The sequence below is a fragment of the Camarhynchus parvulus genome, chromosome 3 (assembly GCF_901933205.1).
Source record: "Camarhynchus parvulus chromosome 3, STF_HiC, whole genome shotgun sequence".
Taxonomy (NCBI): domain Eukaryota; kingdom Metazoa; phylum Chordata; class Aves; order Passeriformes; family Thraupidae; genus Camarhynchus; species Camarhynchus parvulus.
The window spans coordinates 32,195,804-32,223,703 of NC_044573.1; the positions used below are offsets into that span (position 1 = coordinate 32,195,804).

Here is a 27,900-nt window from a genome sequence, read left to right on the forward strand (position 1 = left end):
TTTTTTCTACTTTCACAGTTGTTTTAAGAGTCAGAAGACCCAGGCATCGCAAGCCTGTCTGCTAAAACTCACAGCTAAATTTAAACCGCACAGTTTTATTTAATATCACTAAGAATATTTTAGCTGTTTTGGCGTGATGGCATTTAGAATAAAATGTTCTTTCACTTTCTAAAGCTCAGACACATGTAAATCTCCGCAGTTGCTGGGGAAAGCTGCATTTTTAAGAGACACGGAGTCCTTGGCAGCGGCAGGTTGAAGGGGTTCACTCGATGGCTGCCTGGAAGGACGGAGGGGTGCAGTGGGGCCGTACCAGGGGCTCGGACACTCCGAGCCCGGCGGGGAGCGACGCCCGACCCCCGGCGCTGTGAGGACAGGGCCCGAGCAGGCCCGCGTCGCCATGACGACAGCGCGGCGCTGCGGCCATGGCGGAGAAGGAGGAGAAGGGCGAGGGTAAGGCCGGGGCCGGGGCTCCCCCCGCCTCTGCCGCGGTGTGCGGACGGGCCGGGGGCCGGGCCGGGGGCCGGGCGCCACCGAGTGAGGCCCGCCCGCCTGAGGCCTCGGGCGGCGGGAGGGGCGGTGGCAGCGCGGGCAGCCTTGGCCGGGGCTGGTGCTGGGGTAGAGGCGCACGGGCACGCACCGGGGGACACAGACACACACATGTACATACTGAACTGCATGCATACACATATATACACACACACGTGCGTTTGTGTGTGCGTGCGTGTGTGTGTGTGCGTGTGTATTGCAGTCTTCGACATCCTCACGAGGGGAAGACACTGATATCTTTCCTCTGGTGCCCAGTGACAAGACCCGAGGGAACAGCCTGAAGTTGTGCCAGGGCAGGTTTAGGTTGTGTATCAGGAGAAGGTTCTTCATTCAGAGGGTGCCTGGGCGCTGGAACAGGCTCCCCAGGGAAGTGGCCACAGCACCAGCCTCACAGCTCAAGAAGTGTTGGGACAGTGCTCTCAGGCCCTTGGTGTGGTCCTGTGCAGGGCCAGGAGTTGGACTCAGTGATCCTTGTTATCCCTTCCTGTTCAGCTTGTTCTGTGATTTTAGATATGTACGTGGACATATCTGTTCATGCACATTGTGCAAGGACGTGTGTATGTAGGTACGTGTATATGAAAGCACACACACATGCATATTTACACAAACAAGAAATACACCCTCTGACTGCACATCCCTTTCAGGGTGGCCACACCGCTGCCTCCACCTCAGGGCAGGGGTTGTTCTGCAGCACTCCCTGCCACAGGGGGTGCCACCAGCCTCCTGTTGGTGCTGGCAGCCTTATGGTGGCGCTGTCACCACAGGGTGCGCCCAGGCTGGATGGTGACAAGGCTGATCCCCTTGTCATGGCATGGGGTGGCTGCCAGGGCAGCTGGGATGGCTGATTGTGGCCCCTCACAGTCGTTTCTGGATGCATTGGTCTCTCTCTGCCAGAAAAAAAAAAGAAATCTGTGCTGCTGATAGCACCATGGCTTATTTTTAGACGCCACTGTGTTCTACTTTATGGAGTGTTGCCAGAAATTCTATTTTATAGGCTAGAGGTAATTCCTTCTTCAAGGATATTCCAGTATCATTTCAAGGAAATGATACATATTTTCTGTGAGGCCCACAATATTGTGACTTCTGAAATCCATCCTTTATGTAACTAAACTTGTGTGTGTTGCAATAGTTTGCAAAGTCTGAACATTGTAATTGAAACAATATAATCAATGGATTATTAAATATTTTTTAGGAAACAATGTATGCTGCAGAAAAGTCTTGTCTGAGTGGTTGCTGTGGATGGTGCTAAATGACTAATTTGATTTTTGTAGAAGTATTTCTAGCTGCACTTTGTAACATAGATGTCTTGAAGAAATTAAGCAGTAAGACGTAGCTTCCTTGAGGACTGCTCTTAAAGTGTTTTATTTTTTTATATTGGTTTTAATTTTTGCTTAGTCTTGTGGAAGCCTATCTTTTGCATCTTTCTAGTGGTGCAAATGAAGCTGAGGCACAGTACTAGCAGAGGTGGATAGAAATGATAGGATAATAGCCTAGAAGTCTGCTGAACTAACTGAGATGAGGGAAATAGTATTGGGAAGCCTTGCTCCATGTATTTTGGGTACCCATATGAATAATATTGAGATTTTGTGCTGTTTTGTCAAGCCACAGCCAGAAACTCTTGGAGAAGGAAGGTCATGGGTTTTTGATTGCTTGATTAAAGACTTTTAAGGCCTTTTTATTGTAGTTTCAAAATGAGAATACTTTTAAAGAAGTTTAATTATTGTATTACTAAAGACAGACTCTCTCTGGGGTTTTTTTATGCTTCATGTTTTTTAACATCCTATAAAACACTATTCCCAGTAGAGTTTTAGATGTCATCTTCTAGAGGAGAATTGTAGTGTCATCCTAAACAACCTTGACCCTTAAACTCCATCTCTGGCCCGACCAGTGGATCATGGGAAGTGACATGCTGGACTTTAGTTTTTTATCTGTAGGATGAGGACAATAACTCATGTCACTGGGACAGTAGCTTCTGTCACTCACGAGAATCCCAGCCTGCTATTAGGCAAACCAGTTGTTTATTGCCTTATAAAGGTGCCTCATTACTGTAAACATGGTTGAGGACAGATAACAGTTAGTGTCTCATTAACAGAGGCAATCCTTTAGGATTAAGTAGCTTACACCACTTCAGAGTTGCTATTAGCCTTCCTGCTGATAGCCGTTAGAGGGTTAATTAGGATTCCCTGATTCTGGATTCACACATCCATTGTGCTTCCCTCCAGCAAGTACTCCACATCTATGCAAGCTGCAGGTTTAACTTTATTATGCTTCAAAGTAATACCATTAGTTGTATTGTCAAATAATTAGTCCTTAGGGTATTCCTCTGATGCTTTGCAGAACTGTAATTCCACCAGCTTTCCTGGAAAGGTTTCCCTCAGGTCCTATTATTTCCAAGTTCAGTCTTCTTCGAAGTTGAAATGCCTGCTTTAAATGTTTTACAGATATACATGATGTACACAAAGAAAAACAGTGGGAGGCCAAATCCCGCTACCTCTTGTACATGTTACTCACATGAGTATTACCCTCTAGCTTATGCAAATGTTGCAAATAAAATCTTATATGCATAAGTGTTAATGGGACCACGCCCATACTGTATGTAGCTACATGTTTTATGTCTGAATTTATATCCCTACATTTGTGCTTTCGACAATGTTTAATGTTTTTCTTCACACCCATCTGATTACTCTAGAATATTTGTTTAATCTTTCACTTTTGTACATTTGTCTCTATCTTCCCTCCTATTATTCGGTTTCTTTCCCCTTTTCTGCTACTTAATTCAGTCTGTCTGTTCTTCCATTTGCTCTCAGATACTGTCTTTGTAATTTGACATAACATGTCAGATTTTCTAAGTTTTAATACCTCTGATCTCAATACTGATGTTGCTAGAACCCGAAAGCAAAATGTCAGGCTGGTAGTGCCTCAAGTACAACTAGACTGAAGACAAATTATCCTCCATCTGGGATTTAAGAAATCACATGAAAGTACATAAAGGAGAAAACGCTTCAGTGTTCCTGTATCATTATGGAAATGTTATGGAATTGATCAGTATTAGAGTTTTTCAAAGACCATATTCTTTGTGCCAGATAGTGCATATTTAAAATGCCATTAATAAGTCATGAATTTTAATCCAAAGGCAAGTATATTGAATAGTATCTGAGCTGCTACTTCACTCACTTAAACCTGTATGGAACCAAATACCTGCTTGTGGATAGCAGGTATCCCCAGAAAGTTGCTTGGTTCTGCTGTGAAGACCTATGGAGAGTAACAGTGCTGCAAGGATGGTTTTCTCTGGTAAATGATTAGTAGTTGGTCTAGGTAGCAATTTGTAATCAGGCCTCAGAAAACCTCTTTGTGCCACAGATGAAGACACACTGTCATGTGGATCTTGGGAAAGAGTTTTCACTCCTATTTTAGTGTGTAAATACAGTAACAGTGTGTTCAGTCACACATACATGTCTGCTCTTTGCTTGGCCCAGTTTGCTGCCTGGCATACTGGTGAAATCAGAGATACTGGAGGTAACACTTGGGGAGAGCTAGTTACGCATTTAACCACTACCCTCTTTCAAAGCAGCAGAGTTACACCTGTATCACCTGCCCTGCTGAATCTTCTCGTGCCTGCAAAGAGGATCTGAACCTTCCTGTCCACATTACCTCACCTGGCTTTGCCTGCCTTTTGTATTGCTGGAGATACTGAAAATGTGCTATCATTGCTCATTCTGTTTTAATACTTTGAGTCAAAGCTGAGAGAGCCTTGGAGCTGCTGTGAGCACTGTAGGCAGTCATAACCATTAATTCTGCTTGGAGCACTCTTAATTAACATGAAAGTTTCAAACCCGACACAGAAAAGCACTTAAGCTGTGCACGACTTTGGGAAATCCCACTGAAAGGCATGATGCACATGATGTTGAAGCACGTGAGTTCTTTTAAGAACTTCTTATACTGAGGATTTAAAAATGTATTTTTGAGAGTTTCACAAATGAGCACCAGCATTTGAAAGGTACAAAAGCTCTGGATAAAACACAATAAACCTTCAGGCTAAAGTAGTCCATCAGACAAATTATCTCTAGTTTAAAAGGTGGCAGTGTTTAATTTATGAGGAAAAAATACAAAATTAGTATGAACTGTTAAAAATAAGTAGCTTTCATAGGGCCCAAGCAAGAAGTATTTCAGTCTAGAAGAAAATCTGAATATATGAGATTACTTAGGAAATGAGTGTGCAGTTTTATCACAGTGTAATTTATAGATGAACACTTTGAATATTTTTATATCCTCTTGTTGACATTGCTGTAAGAAATTGGATGAGAAGAAAAGTTTATAGTCTTTATTAGACTGTAATGCACCTTGACATGCACCCTCACATCAATCTGATTTATGTTTTAATATTTGTACTTATTTGAGAATGAAACAAAAAATAAACTATGTCAATCTCCCATGACAAACACAGGTTGTAGATCTGAACCTGTTGGCTATACTCCCACAGCAGAAATTGATCTCAAATGGATGTAGAATAGGTAATTGCAGATTGACAGGTTTCTTGTTTCCATGGTGCATAAAATGGCAGAAATTTGTCAGTTTGGCTCTACTTCGAGCTGATTTAGTGCATAAAAAATTGGATGGTGTGCAAAGAAAGGCTTTAAACTTTTTTGTCTTTTCAACAATGCCAACCAGTGAGCTTGAGAACTCCCACAAATTATCTTTCCTACAATAGTTAACATGTTATTAAGAATTTCCATGTCTACATACTAATTACTCTGAGATTTGAGGGGTTGGGAGGATTTTTTCAGCTTAGCAGTACCTGTATTTGGGGGAACAGATACTGCTTTGTTGCTATCGGCAATAAAATGTGTTGGGCAAAAGACTGTGGAAGGAAAATGGTCTTTTGGGTAACAGAAATGTGACATGAACCTGTTGTCACAGCCAGTGTTTAGCCCCCAGCTGGGAGGTGGCCGTGCAGACAGGGGTGTTGGTCACACCAGTGCTCTGCCCTGACCAAATCCTGCCATGGGGTCCAGCTGTGCTGCTGCTGCTTTTTCTGCCTTGAGACAATGGCTGAGGTGGGGGAAGAAGCTTAAAATAGCTCCTACACATCTGTGAGGTATCCCGAGGGAAGCAGCAGCTGCAGCAGTGATGTCCCAGCTCAGCCTGTGCAGAGGTGGGCCTTGTTCTCAGCATGGCAGTGACGTGGGAAGTGAATGGGACAGTCAGTGACAGGACTTGGGAGTGCTGCAGAGTGGCCAGAGAAGTGGAGCTTGCTCATGCCCAGTGGGAAGGTAAAAGCTGTGGGCACAGGGAGGGGCTGGAGGTCTCGCACCAACCTCAGGACTATGTGCTACCTGATGGGTCTCAGCAATATTTTTATAAATGGCCTTTAGTTGTCAATGCCCATCTTTAAGAAAATACAGACTCCCAACTTTTTGGAAATGTATTGTCTTTGCTGTTCAGTGTTGCATAGGTGTGGGTAGGATGTGACAGCCTTATGAATATGAGACTGGGAGGTATTTTCTTGAATCCAGCCTAGGGCTGTACAGAGTCATAACCTTCAAAAACTCTCCAGGTACCATCTTAAAAATGGTAAGGATTATTGTGTCACTGGTGTAAGCTCACAGGAGGTTCTGGTTCTGGATGGTCAGGAAAATTAGAAATGAATTCTGAAGTTCATTTTTGAACAGCTTGTGCACTTCTTTTCCAAGTTTGCTAACTTTTTCCTTTAGCTTAGCCTGCCTGAAATGATGAATGCCAGAAGTGTCTTATTCCCTATTGATGTTAAATGTATATGTCAGTTGTCAGCTGAAATGCTGTTCAAATTCAGAATATTAGTCTTAGGTAAACAGAAAGAAAATTGGAGGTTTGTATTCATTCATGGTATGTAAAGGAAGTGATTTAGCACTGTAAGCGATACTTTCGAGGCAGTGCCTTAAAAGCCAAGCAGCTGCAGCAGCAAGCCCCTGTAATTCCTTGCCATTTTCTTTCACTCTAACAATCTTCCTTTGCTTGGGCAAAGACAGAGTGCTGCAGATAGAATTGCAACCAGTCTAGAAACTATTTTTTTAAACCCATTTAAGACACCAAATTGAAGTGTTTTGGATATATTACATAATAACAGCCTGTATTAAGTCATACTTAAACCCCTCATTCTACCATTATGTTGCAGATTCAAAAGAAGAACATTTACATAGTGCTCTGTTCTAGCAGCAGTACTGTGGTACTGCAGTTAAACTTCATAATGTCTAATGTTTAAAATAAATTACTTCTCAGATCCAGTTGATTCTGGTGCCTGGTTCTGGACCACTTGAGCAATCAGTGTGCAGAGGTAGTTCAGGAGGAATATTCAATTTACGAGATATTTGCTGCTGCCCCACATGCAATCAAGTGTGCATTGTCAGTGACAAGTGACATGGTTCCGTGTTGGGACTGTCCCACATCCTTGGCAGAGTGAGCTGCTTTAGTGGGTCCCACAGCAGCGTGTGCATTGCCACATTTTGGTGGAACTTGTTCTGGTGCATATGTGGGTGTCAGAGTTGTCCTTTGCAGCTCTGCCATCTGCTTGTGGGGCCAGCACTGTGGAGAGTGCAGGAGAAATGGAGACAGATGACAGATGCCTTCTGCGACTGCACAGCACAGCAGCAGACCTGTGCTCTGCCAGTGTCACAGCCTATGGAAGCTGCTCTTTTTCACCTGCAGCTGCAGATACAGAAAGACTCAGCATCACCAGGAGAGCTATATATCCTCACAGGGTAGGTTGCTGTTGGGAATGAAAGAGGATGTAAATATGGGGTAGGCATAGCTCTTTTATTATATCCCAGGTGTGGCTGAGATGAGGAATATAGAAAAAATTGCAATGAGATTACTGTTTTTGCCAGCTCTGAGCTGCCACAAGAGTGCTGGCTGGTGCAACTGCCAGAGTTGTGATTTCAGGGATGTGTGAGACATTCCTAATGGAGATTTATGCTGAATTTATCTCTGCCTTGTGAAAAGGGACACTGCATGCAGCTGGTATTGACTTTAAAAAAGTATCACTGTTATTCCTTGCAGGCTAACTAATGTCGAGCACTGACATTTCTTTCACTTCGCTGAAGGAAGGACAACATCATGAAGTATAAGATAATCACTGCATATTACCTATGAATCACAGGTGTGCAGAAAGCAATCCAGATCTCTGCATAGAATGGACTTCCTTGCTTTCTTTGGATGTCTAGAGGCACATCACATCTTCTGCTTCACATCTCTTCAAGAGAAGATCTTTTGTATTAAAAGGATTTCTCCCATCATCCTGCAAGTCAGTGTGACAAAGCATGCTGTTTCACTGCCCTCAGTGTTGGCTGCATGCAATAGCAACTGTTTGACAACTTGTCTGTGGACACCGGGTAGCAGGAGAGCTTTGCAGTTAGAGCTGGACCTGTGCAAATGACCCCAGGTTTTGTGAAGTCAGACTTAGCCCCTAGCTGACTAGCTGCAAAATGAGGCTGTGCTTTACTGGCTGAAATTCAGGTCGTAATTGAGACCAATTAGGTCCAGTTTGGATAAATGATTCTTCTTAAGAGTTCTTATTGCATGCTGCTTCCAAAGTAATAATCTGCAACAGTTGTGAGGCCTGTGAAACAAGCAGTGTGGCTATGGCTGACTGCTTGGGAAGAGAAGACAGGCAGGGCCAAGTCCTGAGAGCTGCAGTGGAACATTTCATGCTATGCCTCTATTGTTGCTTTAAAAATGTTACAGCTACTTCTGGCATAAAATGTTTGACAGCTTATCAAATGAAAAAGTGTGTCTCTGTAATCCAGGAGTCAGTAGCTTTTTCTGTCCTGTAATACCACTGTAACTTTCCCATTCCAGGGTCTTGAGGCCCGTGTCGTCAAACTTCCTTCCAAGAAGTGCAAAAATGTTAAATAGGCTTGAGGAAAAAAGAATCTGTTTCAACATTTGACCAAATACTAGGGTGAAAAAAGATGAAACTGGCTTTTCTGCAAGGTCTCTGCAACAACAAATGCAGAAAGTGAGGGCAAGCAGACTTGTGTGAAATCTGGGAAGAGAGAAATCCCCAGGGCAAGGGTAGGTGCTGTTGTATTATGAAAGATGCTCAGGAGGACTGCCAGGTGCTTCTGCTGTAAGTAATGATGACTCCAGATTCATTCAAGCTCTAAGAGATTATCCCTAATATTTATTTGAGGTTTGAGCTTACACAGAGCAGCCACTACACACATTCCTTTTATTTCCCAGTGTTATGTATTCTCCAGAGGGTATAGACAATAAGATGTATGTTACAGTTCACAGCATGACCCTGCACTATTTACAACAGGGGTGAGGTGACAGTGGGTCAAGACACAAGGAATAAGGTGCTTAAGAAGATCAGGTCAGAGCATTAGCTCTCACTGTTGAGTATTTCAGAGCTCAGAAAGATTTTGTACTCGTGGTCTTTAAGCTGTAGCTACAGGGAAAGGTGCAAGACTGAGCTATGAAGTGACACAGCAAGGTGCTTGTCACTGGGTATGAGCTGTGGTACCCCCAGCAAGGGACCATGGGGCATGCAGGAGGACCTCAGGTCTGCAGCACCATGGAGCAGAGCAGAGCAACAGTAAATTGCAGTAAATTGGAGCTGGAGAAGGGCTGGGTGTTTGCTTGTGCACTTCCTTGCTGCTTAAAGGAGGTGATCACAATAATCTCCCTGCCCAGTGCCATCCTGGCTGGTCAAAACAGAGAGCAGAAAACCTTCCTCTGCAGCTGCATGTGTGGGAATCCAACTTGCATTGCATTTTCTGGTGGAAAGGTTTTTGCCCGCTATCGCCCGCAAGGTAGTGGATGATGACTTCCACTGGAATATTTTCCTTGTAGATATAAAAGGAATATTCTAGAATGGTTTAAAAATTACTCATTAGAAAATGTGTCAGAATGTCCTGCAATTTTAACTGCCAATGGCCCAACTTTTCTGATTTTTTTTTTCCCTGGACATGCTGGTAGGTCCAGAACACTTAATCAGCAGGAGAATCTGGAGCTGTAGCCAAGTTCTGGCCTGAGCCTACACATTTTCAAGACCTGGGCTAGCCCATCTCAGCTAGGTGCTGCTATGGACCACTGTCTGGGCTTGTGGCAGCTAAGGAATCCCCACCAGAGTCTGTCTCATCTGAATTGCTTTGACCTGGAACATGATGCACTCTGCATCCCAGATGCATGGCCATACCAATGAGCCGGCCACTGCACCTCCATTTCTCCTCTTTGGCAGATGTGGATCAAATAACAAATTCATTCTGTGAAGTGCAAGTAGGGACACCTTCCATATTATCCTACCAAACAAACAAAACCAAAACTAAACCAAACCAAACAAAATAAACCCTTAAGAAAGAACACCCACACTGCAAAAAAAAAAAAAAAAAAAGAAATCACTGGCTCATCAAACCTCAGTGCTTCAGGTTTGAGAAGACTGAACTCCATCACAGTATAGGCAGGTAGTATTCCTTGATCATGTCCCAGGATTGCAGGCTTCTCTGCTGAAGAATGATGGTTCAGTATCTATAGATATATATGCAGATATAGCATGTCTGTACAGATTGCATACAGTAAAACATCAGGGCATATTTTGCTGAGCTTTTCCTGGGATACATGAGGTGCATGGATTGATATATACCTGTGGTGCATCACTCAGACTAGCTGCCTACGGGGGAATGATTTTTCCCTGTAGTTTAGTTTCCATGTCTGTGTAGATTGAGCTTGCCCTCACCAACAAGGTGCTCAGGAACTCTTTGAGCAGCAGGAAGAAAGGATTTTCTTCCCCTTGCCTGTAGGGCAGGCACATGAAGAGAGCCAAAGATACAGAAAATTATGGTTTGTTGGTCCTCTCCAATATACAGACAATTTTGTTTTGGAGCAAACATCTCTTGAGGAATTTGCAGAGGTAGCAAGGTTTTCCCTCATATTTTGCCCTTTTCCATTCTCATAGGCAAATGCATTACCTGTAGAAAGCCCAGGCAGTGGTTGTAGTACCACTGGGGCTTCATGCTGACATACTTTGCCATCTGCATCCCCTGGTTTCAAGAAACACAGAATTGAGAACTGCAGACTGAGGACAGAGGAAGCAAACAGGATCCTGGTCAGGACATGGGAGTCAAGTTTAATAGAGCAGCTGTTGAAGGTGTTATATCATAATGACTCAGGGCAGACAGGTATCAGTGATCAAGGACTGAGGCTACAGAGTGATCTCTGTGACCTGCAGTGGGCCCAGTCTGCCCAGCACAGACCAGGGAAAATAATAGCATCTTGCAGGAGCAGCCAGAAGTGACATCATTAAAGTGGGCTTGATAAGCAACAGGAACGTGTACCATGAGGGAAAGAAATATTTTTCCTGCTGATGAACAGTGGTGTCTGATTCAGAAGGGAGAGCAGTAGACAGGATTGTCCACGACTCCAGCACCTTTGGGGAGAGATAACTGGGACGAGAACTTTGTCAATGGTCGATATTCCCTTTGAAATCAGTGACGTTTTAGTATGAACTGTGTTTAGGGGTAGTGTGAACTATAACACCTTTAAACACCTTCGGAAATTCTAGGTGATGGAAGACGCTGACTATGGCTTCTTTCCCTGCTTGATGTGGCATTCCTCATGTCCTCTTTTGTTCTATTTTACAGTGACAAGTAGTTAAAGAATTTTTGAGCAACTAGAAGCTTGACTGCTTATCAAGGCAGCAATAGTTTCTACACTTTTTCTCAGCAGTTGAATGAGTTGTTAATTGCCCCATTAATTTTGTTCATTTTGGTTCCCACATGTATTGAAACATCTGAATCTGTGGTAGATTAGAATGCTGTGGCATCTAAAATGCCATCTACTGAACAGTCAAAACCCAGGATAATATACAGAATATCTTGTTTCATTAGGTAAAAAAGTTACTGACTGGCAGTTTGTAACCTTCAGTAGTGGCTGCCAACTGACTAGCACAAACTAGATGTATTTTACAAATTGATGTATTATTACATTTTTAAATGTCAACGTTGAAATGCACAGTTGCTTTATAATGCTTTAATGAATTTGTACACTTCTGTAGGAAGTAAAGATATTTCCATTGTGCTTAATCTGAACTCTTAGTTTTTTATTGCTATCAGAATTCTATGAAAAAAAAATTCATTTTTGTAGCCAAAACAGGAGTCAAAATAGTGCTTTCTTTTTACATCACTATTTTGCCCACGTTACAATTATCTTATGTAAAGGAAAAATTATCTTATGAAAGGAAAAATTGTGTTTAATATTTTTCTCTCAGAATATGAAGTAGCTTTTGCAGTTAACTTTTTCCACAGCCTTCATCAAACTGACAGCCTGTATTTTAATATCAGACATCAAATTATTTACCTGATTTTTTTAAAGTCTATTTGCTGTTGGAGGTTTTTTTTATTGTAGTTCACACTATGTGCCATGGGGCTGTGCAAAGATCGTTCTGATTGCTCCACTCTGAAGGCTCCGTTCTATCTATTTTTAAATGTGGTCTCTTTATTTTTTTGCTCTGTTAGTTTTCCATAAGGCAGTTATTATGGTGGAAACAACAGGTAACTTTTCAGCTCTCACTTGTACTCCCATTAGGGGAAGAGGTGTGACAACAGCATGAGGTGATGCTCTTGGTCCAAGGTTGCTCACATTCACAGTGATGGGTGTGGGATTTTGGTTTTGTAGATTCACAGTGGTGATGGGCTTTGCTTCTCATCTGGGTACCTCATGGTGTACGCTGTGACAAACATAAGCAATGGGGAGAAATGATCTGGCTAGTTCTCAACAATTCTGAAGAACATGAAAGAAAAAGCTTTTGCTGTTCTTGAGATTTCATTTTTGCTCCTTTGCATTTTTAGGAATGCTTGAAAGTGACCTCTTTGTAAACCAGTTAAGCTTTTTTTTCCACACAGACTAAAATTCAGATTGCCTGAGTATAATCTGTGATAACGTGGGATGCTTCTTTTGTAGGAGAGAAAGTGTTATCCCTCTCCTGAGTCTGCAGGCCATAGCTTGCATCCCCAAGCTGTAGTAGGTGACACAGGCAGTGAAGATACCAGCTTGGTCAATTCTTGGGGACTGATATATATGAAATTTCACAAAGCTGTGTATATTATCTCTTCACATAATTCTAATGTCTGAACTCAGGTGACACATTTCCCATTGGTGCCATCAATACTTTGCATCAATCTGTTTTCTTTAGATTGCTGTTCAGGAATAGGTTTACTTCCTTCTTTGGAGGAATCAAGCTCCATAAACCTCTTGTTTTTCCTCAAAATCTTCTTGATTTGTCTTTTTAGAATGCAGACTGTTCAATGATAACATTTCTTAATTACTTAATTATGTATCACAATGAAACAACTTTGTATTCTGCAATCTTGCAGCTTAATCCTATTGTTCCTTACTTTTCTGATACCTAATATATTAAAATCATACATGTTACTGCAGGTACAGAGTAGAGAAGACAATATTTCTCTTACCTTGATATTTTTAGAGCAGGGCGTACAATTGCTGGTTCAGCATATTAGGCTGACTGTACATTTAGCTTCCTCTGAGAAGGAATTGAGAAGGTCACTAGGAAAAAACTTAATGCATGCCTTTTCCTTTACAGACCAGAAGGATCTTGCCAATAAGTCAGATTCAAGTGGCCTCAGGATGGTTTTCTCCATGGTCCTGCTCCTCAGTGATTTCCTTAAAATAGCATTAGTTAAATGCTGTAAGGTTTTCTTCTTTGGGGTGGGGCAAGATTTCTGAGTTATTTTTATGTCAGCCAAACTCCCCACACTTCCCATGAATTCAACCCAAATGTTTGTGGCAGAATGATGGTATTATCAACAAGAGTTCATGTTATGAGACCACACTGGCTTACCCTTTTTATTCTGGAGACACAATGCCTTGATAAAACTGATGATCTTATTTGAGAATGTTTGAGAATTCACCTATACAGGCGGTGTTGAGTATTGTGACAGCTGTTGAATATCTTGACCTAGGTGATGGTCCAGTTAGAACTTGGTTAAAAGCCTGATTAGATCTCATAAGAGCTCATTGATAACCTCCTCAGAGTTTGCATTGTGAAGTCTTTTACTGTTTTTATTCTTTATATTTGAGCAAATATACATGGTACCTTTCTTCTCATTAGAACTACTGTAAGTTTTGGATGTGTTTGTTTGTTTTTGTTTTTGTTCCCACCATCCCCCCTCTCGCCCCCCACCCCAATCCTCCCTGTCAATTCTTAAGCCCCTATTTCCGTTTGTGGTTTTGGGAAGGATTCTGGGAGAGGTCATGTGAAACAGTGTCTGCAAACATCAAAGGCAAATCTGTTTTGGTTTTTAGTTCGTCTCCTTCATCCTAAAAACATGCCAAGGGTGGTCATAGGACTCTTATGGAAGTGTTGGAGTAGAGTAGAGAGAGTGGTTAAAAACAATAAGTTGCATCTGTGAGCAGAAATAGAATGCTGACAGAAGTTGAGTGCAGATTGCAGTGGATTTAAAGGTGCACAGTTTATCAGGTTTTCATGTGGCTGCCTGCACAATCACATCCTCTCCATTACCTTCTTAAAAAAGTTCCTTTTTCTTCATGGCAGTCTTTGTATCTCATTCTCAGTTCAGCTGACAGGACCAAGATTGCTGTCTACTTTTTTGGTTGAAATAATGGCTAGTGGAAAAGAGAAGGAATGGTATAAGCTGGAGTATAAAGCTACTGATAGGATTTTATACTTCCAGCTGATAAGCCCTAGTTACTGGATAGGGAAATCTGCAGAATAGCTGTTGATAACAGCACTTTAAATAACACTGGAATAACAACACGTAAATGACTCTGAAACTGTCACTGAGTTGGGGTTGCCTCTGTTGTCCCTTCAGAATGACAAGTTCCACAAGGCAGGCCCACATGAGAAAGGGTTCCTGTTGGCAGAGACCTCAGGGGTTTTCTCACACCTGCCTGCAGCCACAGCATAGTACTATGGAAAGAGGATGGAGTAATTAATAATTGATAAGATATCCACATGCATATGGGAGCTTAAATATAAAATTGACAATATTTATTAAAACACACCCAAATTAATGTTTATAAAGACTAATGTTTCAGGTATGTGCAGTAACACAAAGTAATAAAATCAAGTCCACCAGTACTTCTACAAATCAACCCTTAATTTTACTCTCTTAAGTAGCATAAAAAGAGTTTAAAAGTATTTCACAGTGTAAATAGTTCATCAGGATGCATTGGGACTAAATCTTTTCCTGTGAGCAGCAGACAGATGCTGCTCCCTAGCATTTTAGTGGTTGTTTAATGCTGGACTACCTCTTATGATAACTAATTTTTTCTCTTTAGTGAAAGAAGGGTTGGCTTTCTGAACCATCAGAGCAACTGGCCCCTAGGAAGGGAAGAAAGCAAGCTAATACATTAAGTGAATGGTAGAATCTAGCAAATTGTATAAACTAGAAATTCCTTTTTAAAATTCTCATTACTCAAGAGTCTGGCAGAGCCACATCTAACCAAGTGGTTTCTGTTCCCTACAAAGGCTGAAAGTGTGTTTTTTGAAGAAGAAATGTCACAACTGAAGCAGGTATTCTGCTTAAGGGCTGGCTTCAAACGGGCCTCAGAGTGCTGGGGAACAGTCTGGACAAGCTGAAGAGGGACAATTCTGCAAGAACCATCAGAATTGACTTGGGAGTCTCAGCTCTCTGTCAGTCTTACTTAACTGGCAGTATCGAGAGTTTTATCTAGTTCACACTAAACAAAATGGGAAAGTAGCAAAGGATAGTATAGGAAAGAAAACTTGATAGTGAATACATTTTCAGTTAATGTATCTGAGAAATAGATTTGAAGACATTTTTTCTTCTTATTGCACATCTGGTAGGAAAATAAATTAGGATGGGACAACATTGACAGGTATCTCAAGCATTTTAAGAGCATAAAAATGGAAATAATACATCATACCTACAGGATTTCTTTGAGGGAAAAAATAGATGTAGCTATTGGAATCCTTTTCGGCATGCTATATTTCAATGTTTATTTATTTAAACCATTACAGGAAGTGAGATAATTCCATCTTTGACACTGTATATTGTTTTTCTAGTTAGTAGAATAAATGAGTGGAATATTTTTCTGTCAGAATGTAGGTATTTCTGTTCTGAAAAACTGCTAGAACATTGTCCATGAAACTTTCATTGATCTACCTGTGGTGGAGAGTCTTCTTGTACAGATCGATTTCAGTACATTAAAGCACCATATCCATTGAATTAACTGTGTGTCTGATCTCTTGGTGCCCCTCTTGAATAGATAATTTTAAAACTTTACCCATTTCTTATCCTAGAGCTGGAATCTGTGTACTTTTCCCTCACAAAGAGAGGTTTAGAGTGAATTGTAGAATTTTTCAGATAAACAGCTTTGCCAGCCTGAACTATGTTGAACATCTTTGGCTTTCATTCCTGGAGGGAAGACAACAAATTTAGCCAGTAGCTTATTACGTGTTTACTCATCTCACAGAGAGTCTTTGAGAGGACAACAGTATATTATGTTTTCTTCCAGGGATATGGCTTTTAGTCACAACTTCCTCTCAGTTCTTGGAAGAGATATAGATTATCTGGTACCCAGGTTAAATCAAGTTCATCTCATTTCAGGACTTTTCTTTATCAGGCCTCTTCAGAAGGTAAGATTAAAGTATACTGTCTTCATGGAAAAGAGCTTGGAAAGGCTGAATGCCTACAGAGTACCAGCACTTAAAATCTCTCCCTGCCTTCTCTTGACTAATTTTTATTTCTATGGAAGTCTCATACATCATGCCAAGAATATACAGCTATAAATATTCCTTCAATGTTTCTCCATTGAAGTGCCTGATGTCAAGAACTAAACTCCAAGTCTACATGGGAGACATGATGCAAGACTCTTTGAAATAACCAGTAAACAAAACCCCATCAAATTCTGTGCTTTGAGAGTCTTTAGGGACTTTTCCACGAGGTCCACTTAGAGTTAACTATGTTTTGGTTTTTTTTTGTAATTAAATGTGGATTTTACTGATGCATAGGCAGTGAAGAGGTAGGCATTATTGTCAGGCTGTGAAAAGAACACAGTTTGTCCTGTGCCTGGGGACTGCATGGGGCTCCTCATCCTCAGTGAGCTCCAGTCTCCAATCCATCACACGCATACCTGCCCATGCTTCCATCAGGAGCATAAAGTCAGGGAGAGGAATACAGGATATGTTCCTACTTATCTTCTCTTTGTGTATCCTCTGGGGACTTCAGTACCAAATACAGATGGAAAGCAGCAGGCAGCTGTAGCTCTATGAGGGGATGCACCTCTCCTACTTGCAGAAGAGGTTCCTTATGTCTGGGTCAATCCACTGCTGTATTGAAGTGCTTGTAGCCTGTGATGGGCTGGCCTTGGCCAGGCACCCTATGCAGCCTCTCTCTGCCCTCCTCAACTGCACAGGAGGAAAAAACACAATGAAAAAGCTCATGGGTTCAGATAAAGAGAGAGAGATCACAAAGCCAATGTATCATTCAGCTATGTTCAGTTCTGATACCCTTTGTCAGCAAAATGACATTTCTGTCATGACGTCAAGAAAGCAAATGAAAAGAACGAATGCACACTACAGCCCCCGGGATTCTCAAACTATTGGGATTGTAGAAAACTAGGTATGAATTTGTTATGCCTGTAGAAAACAGATGTGGTGACTTAATGTTGGCCTGAGCTGCTCAACAGCACTTAACACCACATCAGCTAAAGAAGGAAATGTATCGTCTACTAGAGCAGAGCTTTGTTTTACTTATACTATTGAAAATACAGAAGACAAGAATGAAAATGGGAAAACAAGTGTCCCTCATACCAATCCCAATTTGGCTGTCATTCAGATTTTCCCTCTGGATTCTCTGTGGAGGCCTGGAGGCTAGCTTAAGAGATGCTGCCTTCTGGGAGCTGGTTTGCAAAACAGTTTGGGGCTGTATTTAGCCACAGGGACCAAGAAGTCAACTTCATGTCACTTTGCTTCCTATATTCTGTCATTTGGAGTAAAACTAATAAATGGGCTACCAGTTCACTATTTTTTTTTACCCTGGCTTTCTTGCCAGGGAGATTTCCTTTTGAGATAGACCCATTAACCTCCTTATATTTTTTTCTTCAGAATTTATTTCCTGGTTCTTAGCTTGCCCCAAGAATGCAATTTCTGGCTTATATGAGATATATCTGTGATAACTTGTCTTCTACTTTCCCCATTCTTTGAGATTGAGATATAAAAAGCAAATGGAGCAAGTTACTCCTTCTCCTTTGCTGAGATTGTCCTTCCTTTCCAAACTCTTGCAATGAATTATTTACCATGAGCCATATTACTGTGCACAGATCTTATACATCTTATCTCTTTATCCCTGGTTCTCAGCTTTTCATACATTATGACTAACTGAGTGCACATGAGAGCACTTATGTTTTCCTGGATGCAGGAGCCTGGATGAAGTGACTCAGCCCAATCTGAGGGCAATCATGAGCCAGTGTTTGCTTTGCTCCTTCCTCTGGCACAGTGCCAGGCAGGAAGGGCTCAGGCTTGTGGTCCAGAGCGAGCTGTGGCACACTCTGGGCAGGCTCTGCACCTGAGCTGTGTGTTCATACAGCTGAGGCATACCATTGCCAGCAGACTTGGTGTAGCTGCAGAGCCATAGCAAGGCAATATTACTAATATAAATGACAGATCCTGCATTTAGAGTGGAGATTTTTCATAACTTGTGCTTTTTCAAAGTACCTTTCCTGTCTGCTTTTTATCAGTTTTGGTGTTTCTGCTGTCATAAGTCTCAAACTGGAAATATATTAGTTGTAACAGCTCAGTGAATCATTCTTTTTCTCATGTTTCTTTTTGCAGATGGCCAAGTAGCTGAAATTGAGAAAAAGATTACAGAAGCTTTTGAGGTGTTTGACCGTGAATCCAATAAAACCGTGGATGTCAGGTTTGTAAATATATTCACAAATATATTACAGAATCTCAATAGAGATAAACAGCTCCCTAAACTGGCATCTGTATTACCAGAAAATGTAATAGAAACAGTTCTTTTGGCCCTGTTTGGACAAGTATGTTTGTAGTGGGTTGACCTTGGATGGATGCCTAAAAATTCCTGGATGCTTTAATTCTGGTATTTTTAAAGTTTGACTATTTGACAGTGCTACTTGAACTTAATTTTAACATAAACATTCATACTTGTGTAACTTATGTTATAAAATGGATAAATCTCGTGTTTATGTCTCAGGGAGGAGGTTCTGAGGTTATAAGCTGTTGTCATGAAAGTTTACTGGAGTAGTTTTTTATATTTACAATTTACTATTTCCAAAGAATATCCTTTTAATTATAAATCAGTTATTGAGTAGAAATGCTACAATGGAGTGTGAGAACTGGTGAAATTGTTGTCATTAGACATTCTGCATGAAGACAAATTGAAAAACATATTTAAACATTTCTAACAGCTTTTCTACATTACAGAGAGGAATGGGAGATGCAAAATATTTATGTGATACTTGTAGCAATGCATGCTTACTAATGGCTCTAAATTTAAGAAATTGCAGGTATTTCATAGAAGTAATGTTTTTTCAGCTATACCCGATGGGGAGAATATCAGGATATGTGTCCATGCTTAGTATAGTTGTTGTTCCCTTGTTCATAGGGCTCTGTAGGGGAGAGTGATCTCTTACATCTCCTGGTCCGTGCCCAGGGAGGAGCCTGATGCCCGGGGCTGTCCTGGTGCCCCCTGGTGTCCTGCTCCTGGCTGGGCAGTAGGATGGCCCTGGCTGCCCAGCCCGGCGCAGAGCCCCCACCAGTTCCACCCCCAGCCCTCACTGCATCATGGCATACTCACTGCTTGTTTGTTTGCCAGTTATATCTGCAGTCTTGGCTAAACAGCTCAAGAACTTTCTCCACTTCTTACTCCATTATATATGGATGTGCGGCTTGGGAGCGTGTTGCAGCAATGGAATGATACAAGTGGACTCTTTTAAAAATGTATTCAGACAGGGGACATCCAAAAGTCTATTTTATGTGGTAAATGCACAATTTCACATTAAATTTTTTGTAGTACAGATAGAGACAATGAACAAAAACTGATTGTCTAATTATTCCTAGGTTCATATTGCAGGGCTGTATCACAAATGGGATTATTAATGGCTGATTATCTTGTATCAGAAGGTGGCAGCACAGCACAATTCTTAACCACAATTGTAGCTGTATCAGTATTAATGCCTGAAATATCAGATATCCATGAAGAATGAAAAATTATACTGATTTGACAGGCCAACATTGGTATTCCATGACTCCTAGTACAAATTAGTAAGAAATTAAGCACGAGGAAGATGGTATTTTTTCATGCATATTTCATGTCCCTCAGTCAAGGACTTTTGTGATATTGCAAATCTTGTCACTGAAAGTGTTATATGCAATGTGAAAACCATGACCCAAAATTTTCATTGCATCTGTGTTACAAAACTTGTATGATCATAACCTTGGTTTTTAACCATCGTTTCGTATTCTAGTAACTACACAGCAGAAACTGCAGCTGCTGAACTAAGTGAGAGAAAGGGTCTGGGAGCAAAATAGTTTCCTATCAGGTCCTTTAAATATTACCAAATGGGTCCTGACTTTTTTTACCAGAAGAACTTCAAGCAACATCCTCGTGCCGGCATGCAGGCAGAGTGCCAGATAGAGCATCCAGCAGTGCCAGATTTTGCAGACTCTTCTAGGGTCTGACTTACCTCAGTCACATCACAGTTCTGCTGGGTGTGAGTGAAGTGAGGCAGGAGGATGATGGCAGCATTCCCATCCCTGGCAGTCTGTGAGAGCAGAAATAGTGTGGGACAACAAGGAGGCAGGATTTGTGTTGGATGTGACTCTGGTGGAGGCAGGGAATAGTTACAAGTAGCTGGAAAATATGAGGGAGTGCAGGAGTGAGAACAACAAATGCAATATTATACTAGAAATAGGATGCATGGACAAGGATTATGTCTAAATAAGTGACCTCCCTGAGGCCATTGGCCATTCATACCCACAGGGCAGGGTCATTTGAGTAGATGGTTTCATTTCAGACCACATGGATGTGTGGAATTGGGTTTTGCTCTGTAACTTGTTTTGTGCAGCCAGTCTTTTTCTCTCTTTTGTCTATTGTAGTGCTTCTCACGTTTTCAGTCAGAATGGGAACTCCTTGGGACCTGTCTGAGGAGGTCATAGACTTATAATTTTGCATATGCTTGGTGTGCTACATTCAGGGCTTTACTGTTGTAAGAACATTTTACAAAGATCATTCCTCCTTGTATCTACCATTTTTATTAGGCAATCTGATTTTTGCACAAAATGGAAAAATTTACCACTGGTCAAGATGAAGGAACCATAGAGGTTTGGATCATGGGAATCACCAGCACTGTGAATAGATATTCAAATGTGCTTAAATTTTGGTGTTGTTGAATTGAATTTTAAGTCACAAGCTATATTAATGCTTCTGTTATTTTGTTCTTAATCCTACCATAAGTCTCATTAAAGCTTTATTACAGCCTTAGAATAATTTTGTTTCTAGTCTGTGACGTTGTTCATCTTAGACTACTTTGAGGCATTGCCAGTTTGGTCAGAATTCTATTTAGAGCCTCAGAACAGCTGCAGCAGGTTCAGCAGTAAATGCAAGCTATGAATATATTTACAGCATAAACAGAGTGGTGATAAGCCACTTTGTTGCTCTGTTTGACCCCCTGACAGCACAGCATGAACACAGCAGGGCTGCCTTCTTCCTCACCTTTTGTAATTGTTCTTTAATGCAGTTAGAATTTGCATCTTTATAGCATTTAATGGAAGTATGTATTTTATTTGTTACTTTGCATTTCAGTAGATTTCCAAGTGATTTGTTAACTACATATATATAGACTTTACTGAAAAGAAGCATTACAATTAGAGAACAGCAATGTAAAAGTAACTTGCATACAGTACAGTGCAACACAATAGTAAAGAATCTTTTTGGGAAATTGCAAGAACAATTTCAAGGAGCTTCAGAATATTTTATGTCTGAAAAAGTAGACATTACTTATTGAGACATCATCTTAAAATTCTACATAGATTTTCTTGTCTGCCTTTATGTGCACAGTCCTATATGCAAGCTCTGAATTGGGATATGTATTGTCAACAGTATTGTGTTGCAGACTTATAAAGAAAGATGTTTTCTTTTTCTTTCTTTCTTTCTTTCTTTCTTTCTTTCTTTCTTTCTTTCTTTCTTTCTTTCTTTCTTTCTTTCTTTCTTTCTTTCTTTCTTTCTTTTCTTTTTCTTTTCTTTTCTTTTCTTTTCTTTTCTTTTCTTTTCTTTTCTTTTCTTTTCTTTTCTTTTCTTTTCTTTTCTTTTCTTTTCTTTTCTTTTCTTTTCTTTTCTTTTCTTTTCTTTTCTTTTCTTTTCTTTTCTTTTCTTTTCTTTTCTTTTCTTTTCTTTTCTTTTCTTTTCTTTTCCTTCTTCCTCCCCTCTCCCTCTCCTCTCCCTCTCCTCTTTTTCTCTTCTCTTTCAGGGAGATTGGTTGCATTGTCAGGTCACTGGGTTGCTTCCCAACTGAGGCAGAAGTACAGGAACTGCTTGAAAAGGTAAATGTTTACGTCTGTTGTATTTTTCCATCTTCAACTTGCACAAGTTTGGCCATTCTGCCTTGCTGAATGGGAAACCTAAGCTCTTTTTCCAGATGTTGGAAGTGTCATGGAAGTGTCATGGAAGTGTTTCCAGCAGACAGACAGTCTTGTAGGTTGCCCGGAAGCAAATCTTTAGGCTGATGAGGTTGATGATGTTGATGGGTTAAAATGAGGAGTCTTGGACTCTTTTTACCCAAAAGGGGACTATGACACTGTGCCAAGGTGGAGGGACATTTATAGAAAATGGAGGAAAAACTGACTGATGAAAAAGAATGTCCTAAACCTCACTCAGATATCCAAACTCGAACCATCTCACTCTTCTGGACATGCCATGGAAACACATTGCAGGGTTAGGTAATAAAAATTAGTTCTTGAGCAAGTGTTAAAATGATACATCACATTCAAAAAATACCCAGAGGGAAAGCCTGCCATTTTTTGATCTAGGTCCTGTTATTGCTATCTTATAACCAGACCTTTGAACATTCTATCCTTCATGAGGTCTTTCTCAGCCTTGAGATTTCTGAGTTATAGTTGAGAATCTTTTCTTACTTGATTGCATAAGCTTGTAAATCAGGCTTCAGAACATAAAACATCACAAGACCTAGTGGTCCTCTCCTTCTCCCAGTGATAGGCAGTGGTAAGGTAAAGAAATTAATTACATTTCTCCACAGTCTTTTTCTACACTAATTTTTGTCTCCTTACATCATGCTTGTAATAGAAAAGTGGTGTGTGGGTGCCTTGGCATGGTGTGATTAATAAATGGGACAAAGAAGTGGGAAAAAGACTTCACACTCTTTTTGCAAATGGGCATGCTGCTTTAAGGAGCGGACAGTGCTGGAGCTGAGAGTAAGGGGTAAGGATTTTTCTCCTTTTCATGTATAGGTCAGGAAACTGGGAATTTATGTCTCCTACTGTTTTCTTCTTGCTAAAACAAAAATTTGGATAATTGCAGTAGTAGTCTCTCCTCACTAGGCTTGTCTGGCCTCTTGTAGATCTGAATTTAGTGTGAGGAGTCTTGCACTAAGTCTTGTGAAAATGATGCAGTTGATTCAGATGAGGAAGTGCAAAGAACCACTAGAGGAGAAAGCTCTTTTAACACTATTCTGCAATCTGTCTGCTCTGGTTCTGTACTCTCAGAACCAGATTGTCCCAGCTCCCACTGACAAACAAGACAAAATGGAAAGATAAATGATGGTGCTTAATATAGATGATATTTTTAGTGTCCCACAGTGACTTTTCTTAAGAGCAAATGAACAGTGCAACTCTTCACTGAAGATACAGATTTGAGTAATGGGGATCCTTTGACAACCCCATTCAAGTCTAGGAGAATTTAAGGCCTGCCTCATCCTCTGGAAGAGATTCTACTTACTTCCCCCCCCCCCCAGTTTTCAAAATCACTCAAAAAATGTGAGATAAGTAATACATAAAAAGTACAGTGCAATATAGCCATGAGGTAGAAGATTCTTGAGGTACAACAGTGTAACATGTATGAAAATGCTGATTGTAAGAATATTAAAGCACAAATACTGCAAGAAGAAAGAATACATTCAGAGTGATGGTTAGCCTTAAAGAACACTGCACTGGAAAATAAATAGCAAATAATGTTTCATGGTGCCTGTAAATGAAACTTTGGCATAGATTTTGTACCAGAAGAATGCTGTCTTCTTGTGGAACCCTTCATATATTATGATAATCACAAACATATCTTAATTTATGTAAGATGCCACTAAAATTAGCTGTGGTAATACCATTTTATCTTAATCTAGGTAAGGTAAAAATTGTATCTGTTAGCCAGTTTGTAACCAAGCTATTTCCCCAGCACTGTTGCTCATTGTGAGCTGTGTTTAATTTCCGTTTCTCACTGCTTGTGTCTCTGTCATCTCATCTTCCTATTAGCCTTCTTGCTAAACTAGCACATGCTCCCATCACGTTACTCATACCTGCAAAACCAGCATTCATATAATTATGTTATCTCTATAAATTATCATATAATGTTTCTTGTATTGCCTTATACTCAATTCTGTACTTAATATCATATCTCTAGGCCTACTTACAAAGATAAGATTAAATGCTAAATCTAGAGATGGTGGAAACTTACCTAAGGGTTACTACAATGCCTGGAGTTCAGTACAGTTCTCTGCCTGGTAACTCTGGAAGATGTTTTTGTTTCTTTGTGTTTCAAGTACCCCAATGTTATGGCTGGGAGAACAGAGATACAAAACATAATAGGTGCTACAATACAGTTGTTATGGGAGATGTGGATGTGCCCAAAGGAAAGAAATTGAGTGAAACTCAGGGAGTCTGAACAAGCAAATATTGTTACTGTGAAAAGAGGAGGAAATACAGAAAAAGGAAAACATCAGTGAGAAATGTGATGTAGAACAGGAGTGAGCATGAGGAAAAGTAAGAAGTGGTAGAGATGGGATTAATTTTAACTGCTCAGGATGCTACTGGTTCTATTGACACTCAGAATGGAAGCTGTTTGTTCCACTTCAGAGGAAGCTGAGGTTGCTGATCACCTCCCAGGACAAGGTTTTGCCAGGTGTTTTGTTACATCTTTTCAATCAAGCAAGCAGCAAAACAAGTGATTCTGTAATGGTGAAAGATTCCATTTGGTTTAGAATGAAGCACGCAACATCTTCATTTCCTTGCTGAAGATCCTTTCTGCTAGGCTCACCAAATAGAAGAGAAAATGTGTTTTTTCAAGCCAGTTTCCACTCCAAAGCAGCAAAATGGCTGTCTTCTCTTAGCACCCAACCCCTTTCCAGAACACTGGAAAAGAGCATGCAGCAGCAGTTGCAGCTTTCCATTTAAGCAACTGGATGTATCAGGAACTGCCCCAGCTCTGACCCAGCTCCCAGGAGGAAGATTCCTTGCTAAGTTTTTCCTGGCTCAGTTAGAAGATTTCAAATCAGTGCCTGTTTGAGTTTTCTTTCAATCTCAGCTGTGTCTCAGGGGGCTTAGCAAGGTGTTGCTGCTGCCATATGAGACCTCAAGGCATGCATCCAGTTTCAACACAGACAGGAACAGGCTAGCTCAATTAACAGGGCTCCTTTTGGGAGCAAAACTTAAAATTTTCAGGGAAGAGGTGCACCGCAATGACAGAGCAGTTTTTACCATGTTGCTTATCTCCTGTGAAGTATAGGAATGCAGTGAGTGTGCTGCTAGAAGTCCCCAGTGCTTTGGGACTAATTTGTTTCCTTTTTTGGGTAGCATTTTATAGGCTGCCTTATGGCTGTTTTGGTCCTGACTCAGTCTGCCTGCCTCTCTGGTCCTTCCCCTGACAACTCTCTTTAACTTTCTTTCATGAAACATGAAAGCAACAAATTCCATCATTAAGGTGCACTTGACTGGAGCTATATCCAAGCTAGCCAGTTAAATATGCCCAGAAACATCCTTGGGTGTTGAAGCCAGCAGGCACAGAGCAGCTCATGCCCACCCTGGTAAATGCTTTATGCAGAGGGGCTGCACCAAGCATCCTGCTGGGGAGAAGTCCTTAAGGTCCAAGCCAGAATCTGCTGGGGGAAATGTTGGGTGGCACAGTTCAAAATCATGCCAATGAAACGTGCTCATGGTTTGCTGTAATGAGTGTTCATATTACACTGCTTGGGAATGCTCCAGATCCTGATAGACTTTACTAGTATGAGTTCAGCCTGAATGTTTAAACCTCTGCTGAGTTATTGTGGCAGATAAGATCAGTTGCTTGGTGTCTGGTTCCTTTGCATGAATGGTTTTGAAGCACAAGAGGGCAATATTGAGTTGCTGCAAATGTCTAATAGCAGATCTGTATTTCCCTGGGATATTAGCTCTTCCTTGAATCTCTTTCTATTTGATCACAAGCCTTTCACTCAGATGTTATGGTGCCATATGATATTGAAGACCTGATATAAATATTCAAAGTCTAATGCTGTAATTTTCATGCAGGGATCACCCCAATTTTCTGGTTTTTGGTTTAGTTTGCTAATGAGTCATATGCCCTGTCACACTTAAGTTTTATTTTTAGATAGAAGTAGAAGAACCAGGTGGATTTGTTCATTTGGAACATTTTCTTCCAGTGATGACAAAAGTTCTACTTGACAGAAGGTAATGGAAAGTGAATTTTATGTGTCTGTAGTTTATTCCAGATTGAGAGGGTTGATTCTGAAAAGCATATCTACAGAAATTTTATGTAACTGGAAGGAGTATAGATCTTCTTTGTAATTTAAACTCATTTTACATTAGCTATATAGATTTTGTTTCAAAATTAGTTCATCTACATTAAATTATGTTGTACTGATGATATAAATAATACCAGCTTATAATCATAATTGTGATAGTATATAGCTTTTGTATTTCTAATTGGAATCAGAATTGCTCTTCAACACACTTTGTGTATCTCTGAAATATTTTGTATGCAGATTAAGGTCATAACTATTGCTTTCTCTGAACATAGGAGTTACAGTTACTGAGAAGCACAGAGTGTTTCAGTGTATTTTAAAAAGTTGTGTAAACAATTTGTGTCTTAAAATGACTGCCAGGTACAGCTGAATGTATACAATTAGCACTCTAAACGACTGCTGACCTAAAAGTGGTCACAGAGGTGCATAGAAGTCTTTGCACATACACAGGGACTTGCGCTATTTTGACATTTTGCACTAAAGCAAGATAATTTACAAGTTTATTTTCATTTTAAATATGGTCATCAAGGCTTTTGAGAAACTCAGTCTTGTCCAGTCCTGAGAAGTTATTTTGCACACCGAGGGCCTTTGGTAAGAGGGTGTTCTACACATGAAGTAGCTGTGGCTCCGCACTGGTGTTCACCCTTTCACAAAATGATGCCTTGCTGCTCTGGGCTCTCCTCCTCCTCGTCTACACTCCCTTCATGCAAACTCAAACACACACACACACACACTCACACAGACAAAAACACCCCCTGCACTCTTTCCCGAGGCTAGTGGAGGCTTGTCAAGACCTTCTTCATCTTTTGGGGCACTGTGTCCATAGTTCACTTAAGCAACGGTACGTGAGATGTGGATCATAAAATCCAAGGCTTCTTCTTAGCACATTTGATTTTTAGATAGTGAAAGACTGAGGCGGGTCCAGACAAAGCAGTCAAGCAGTTCCTCCCTGGATTCAGCTCCTTCTCTTTAGTATTCTGGGGGTTTGGTGGGAGCCTGCTGGGCTATGGAAAGTCTCCATTGCTGCACTGAGCTTGTTTTCCTGCTCTGAAATCAAGCATGCATATGCATGCACAAACGTGCCCAGTTCTCCCCTCTCTCTGAAATTGTTAGTGACAGACCTTTTATAGCTACCAGCCTCCTTTGCTCATCATCAGCTCATTAGGCTGCCCAAGTCCCACTAGGTGATCTGTTGCCTAGCTACCAGCCTACCTGGACAAAACTTTGTTTTCTTGGTTTGTCCATTTCTATTCAGTGCATTGGCTTTGTAGAATGATTCATCTGTTGCTGATTCCTACTAACCCACCAAGCCAGCCCAGACATGCAGAAGACATTCATCTGGCTCCTCAGCACAAGGGAAATTAAACAGTAGTACAACAAAAGATGTAAGAGTTAAATACATGGACAGTTCCAAAAGGTCAGGCTGCAATTAAATGTTTGATAGACAAAACTTAGTAAATTCTCATGGAATATAAGCCTTTCTTTCCCTTAGTACTCGTATTTAGTTTTTTCAGAACACTGGCAGACAGTAACTTAACTTTTCTGATTCCATGGTTTCAGATTCCGACCTATTCCAGAAGATGTTATTCTACATGCATTTGAGGTCTGTATATCTGTAAA

The 27,900-nt window shown here is 40.8% G+C and overlaps 1 protein-coding gene across 1 annotated transcript in view; it reads left to right on the forward strand.

Annotated features, from left to right (window-relative positions):
• Nucleotides 1-368: 368 nt before the first annotated feature.
• Nucleotides 369-27,900, forward strand: part of EFCAB2 (EF-hand calcium binding domain 2) — a 29,127-nt gene continuing 1,595 nt past the window's right edge. The window contains exons 1-5 of the mRNA XM_030946012.1: nt 369-450; nt 18,353-18,437; nt 22,009-22,081; nt 26,127-26,206; nt 27,841-27,883. Of these exons, the coding sequence (XP_030801872.1) occupies nt 423-450; nt 18,353-18,437; nt 22,009-22,081; nt 26,127-26,206; nt 27,841-27,883 (309 nt within the window). The 5' untranslated portion in view covers nt 369-422. The remainder of the gene's footprint in view (nt 451-18,352; nt 18,438-22,008; nt 22,082-26,126; nt 26,207-27,840; nt 27,884-27,900) is intronic.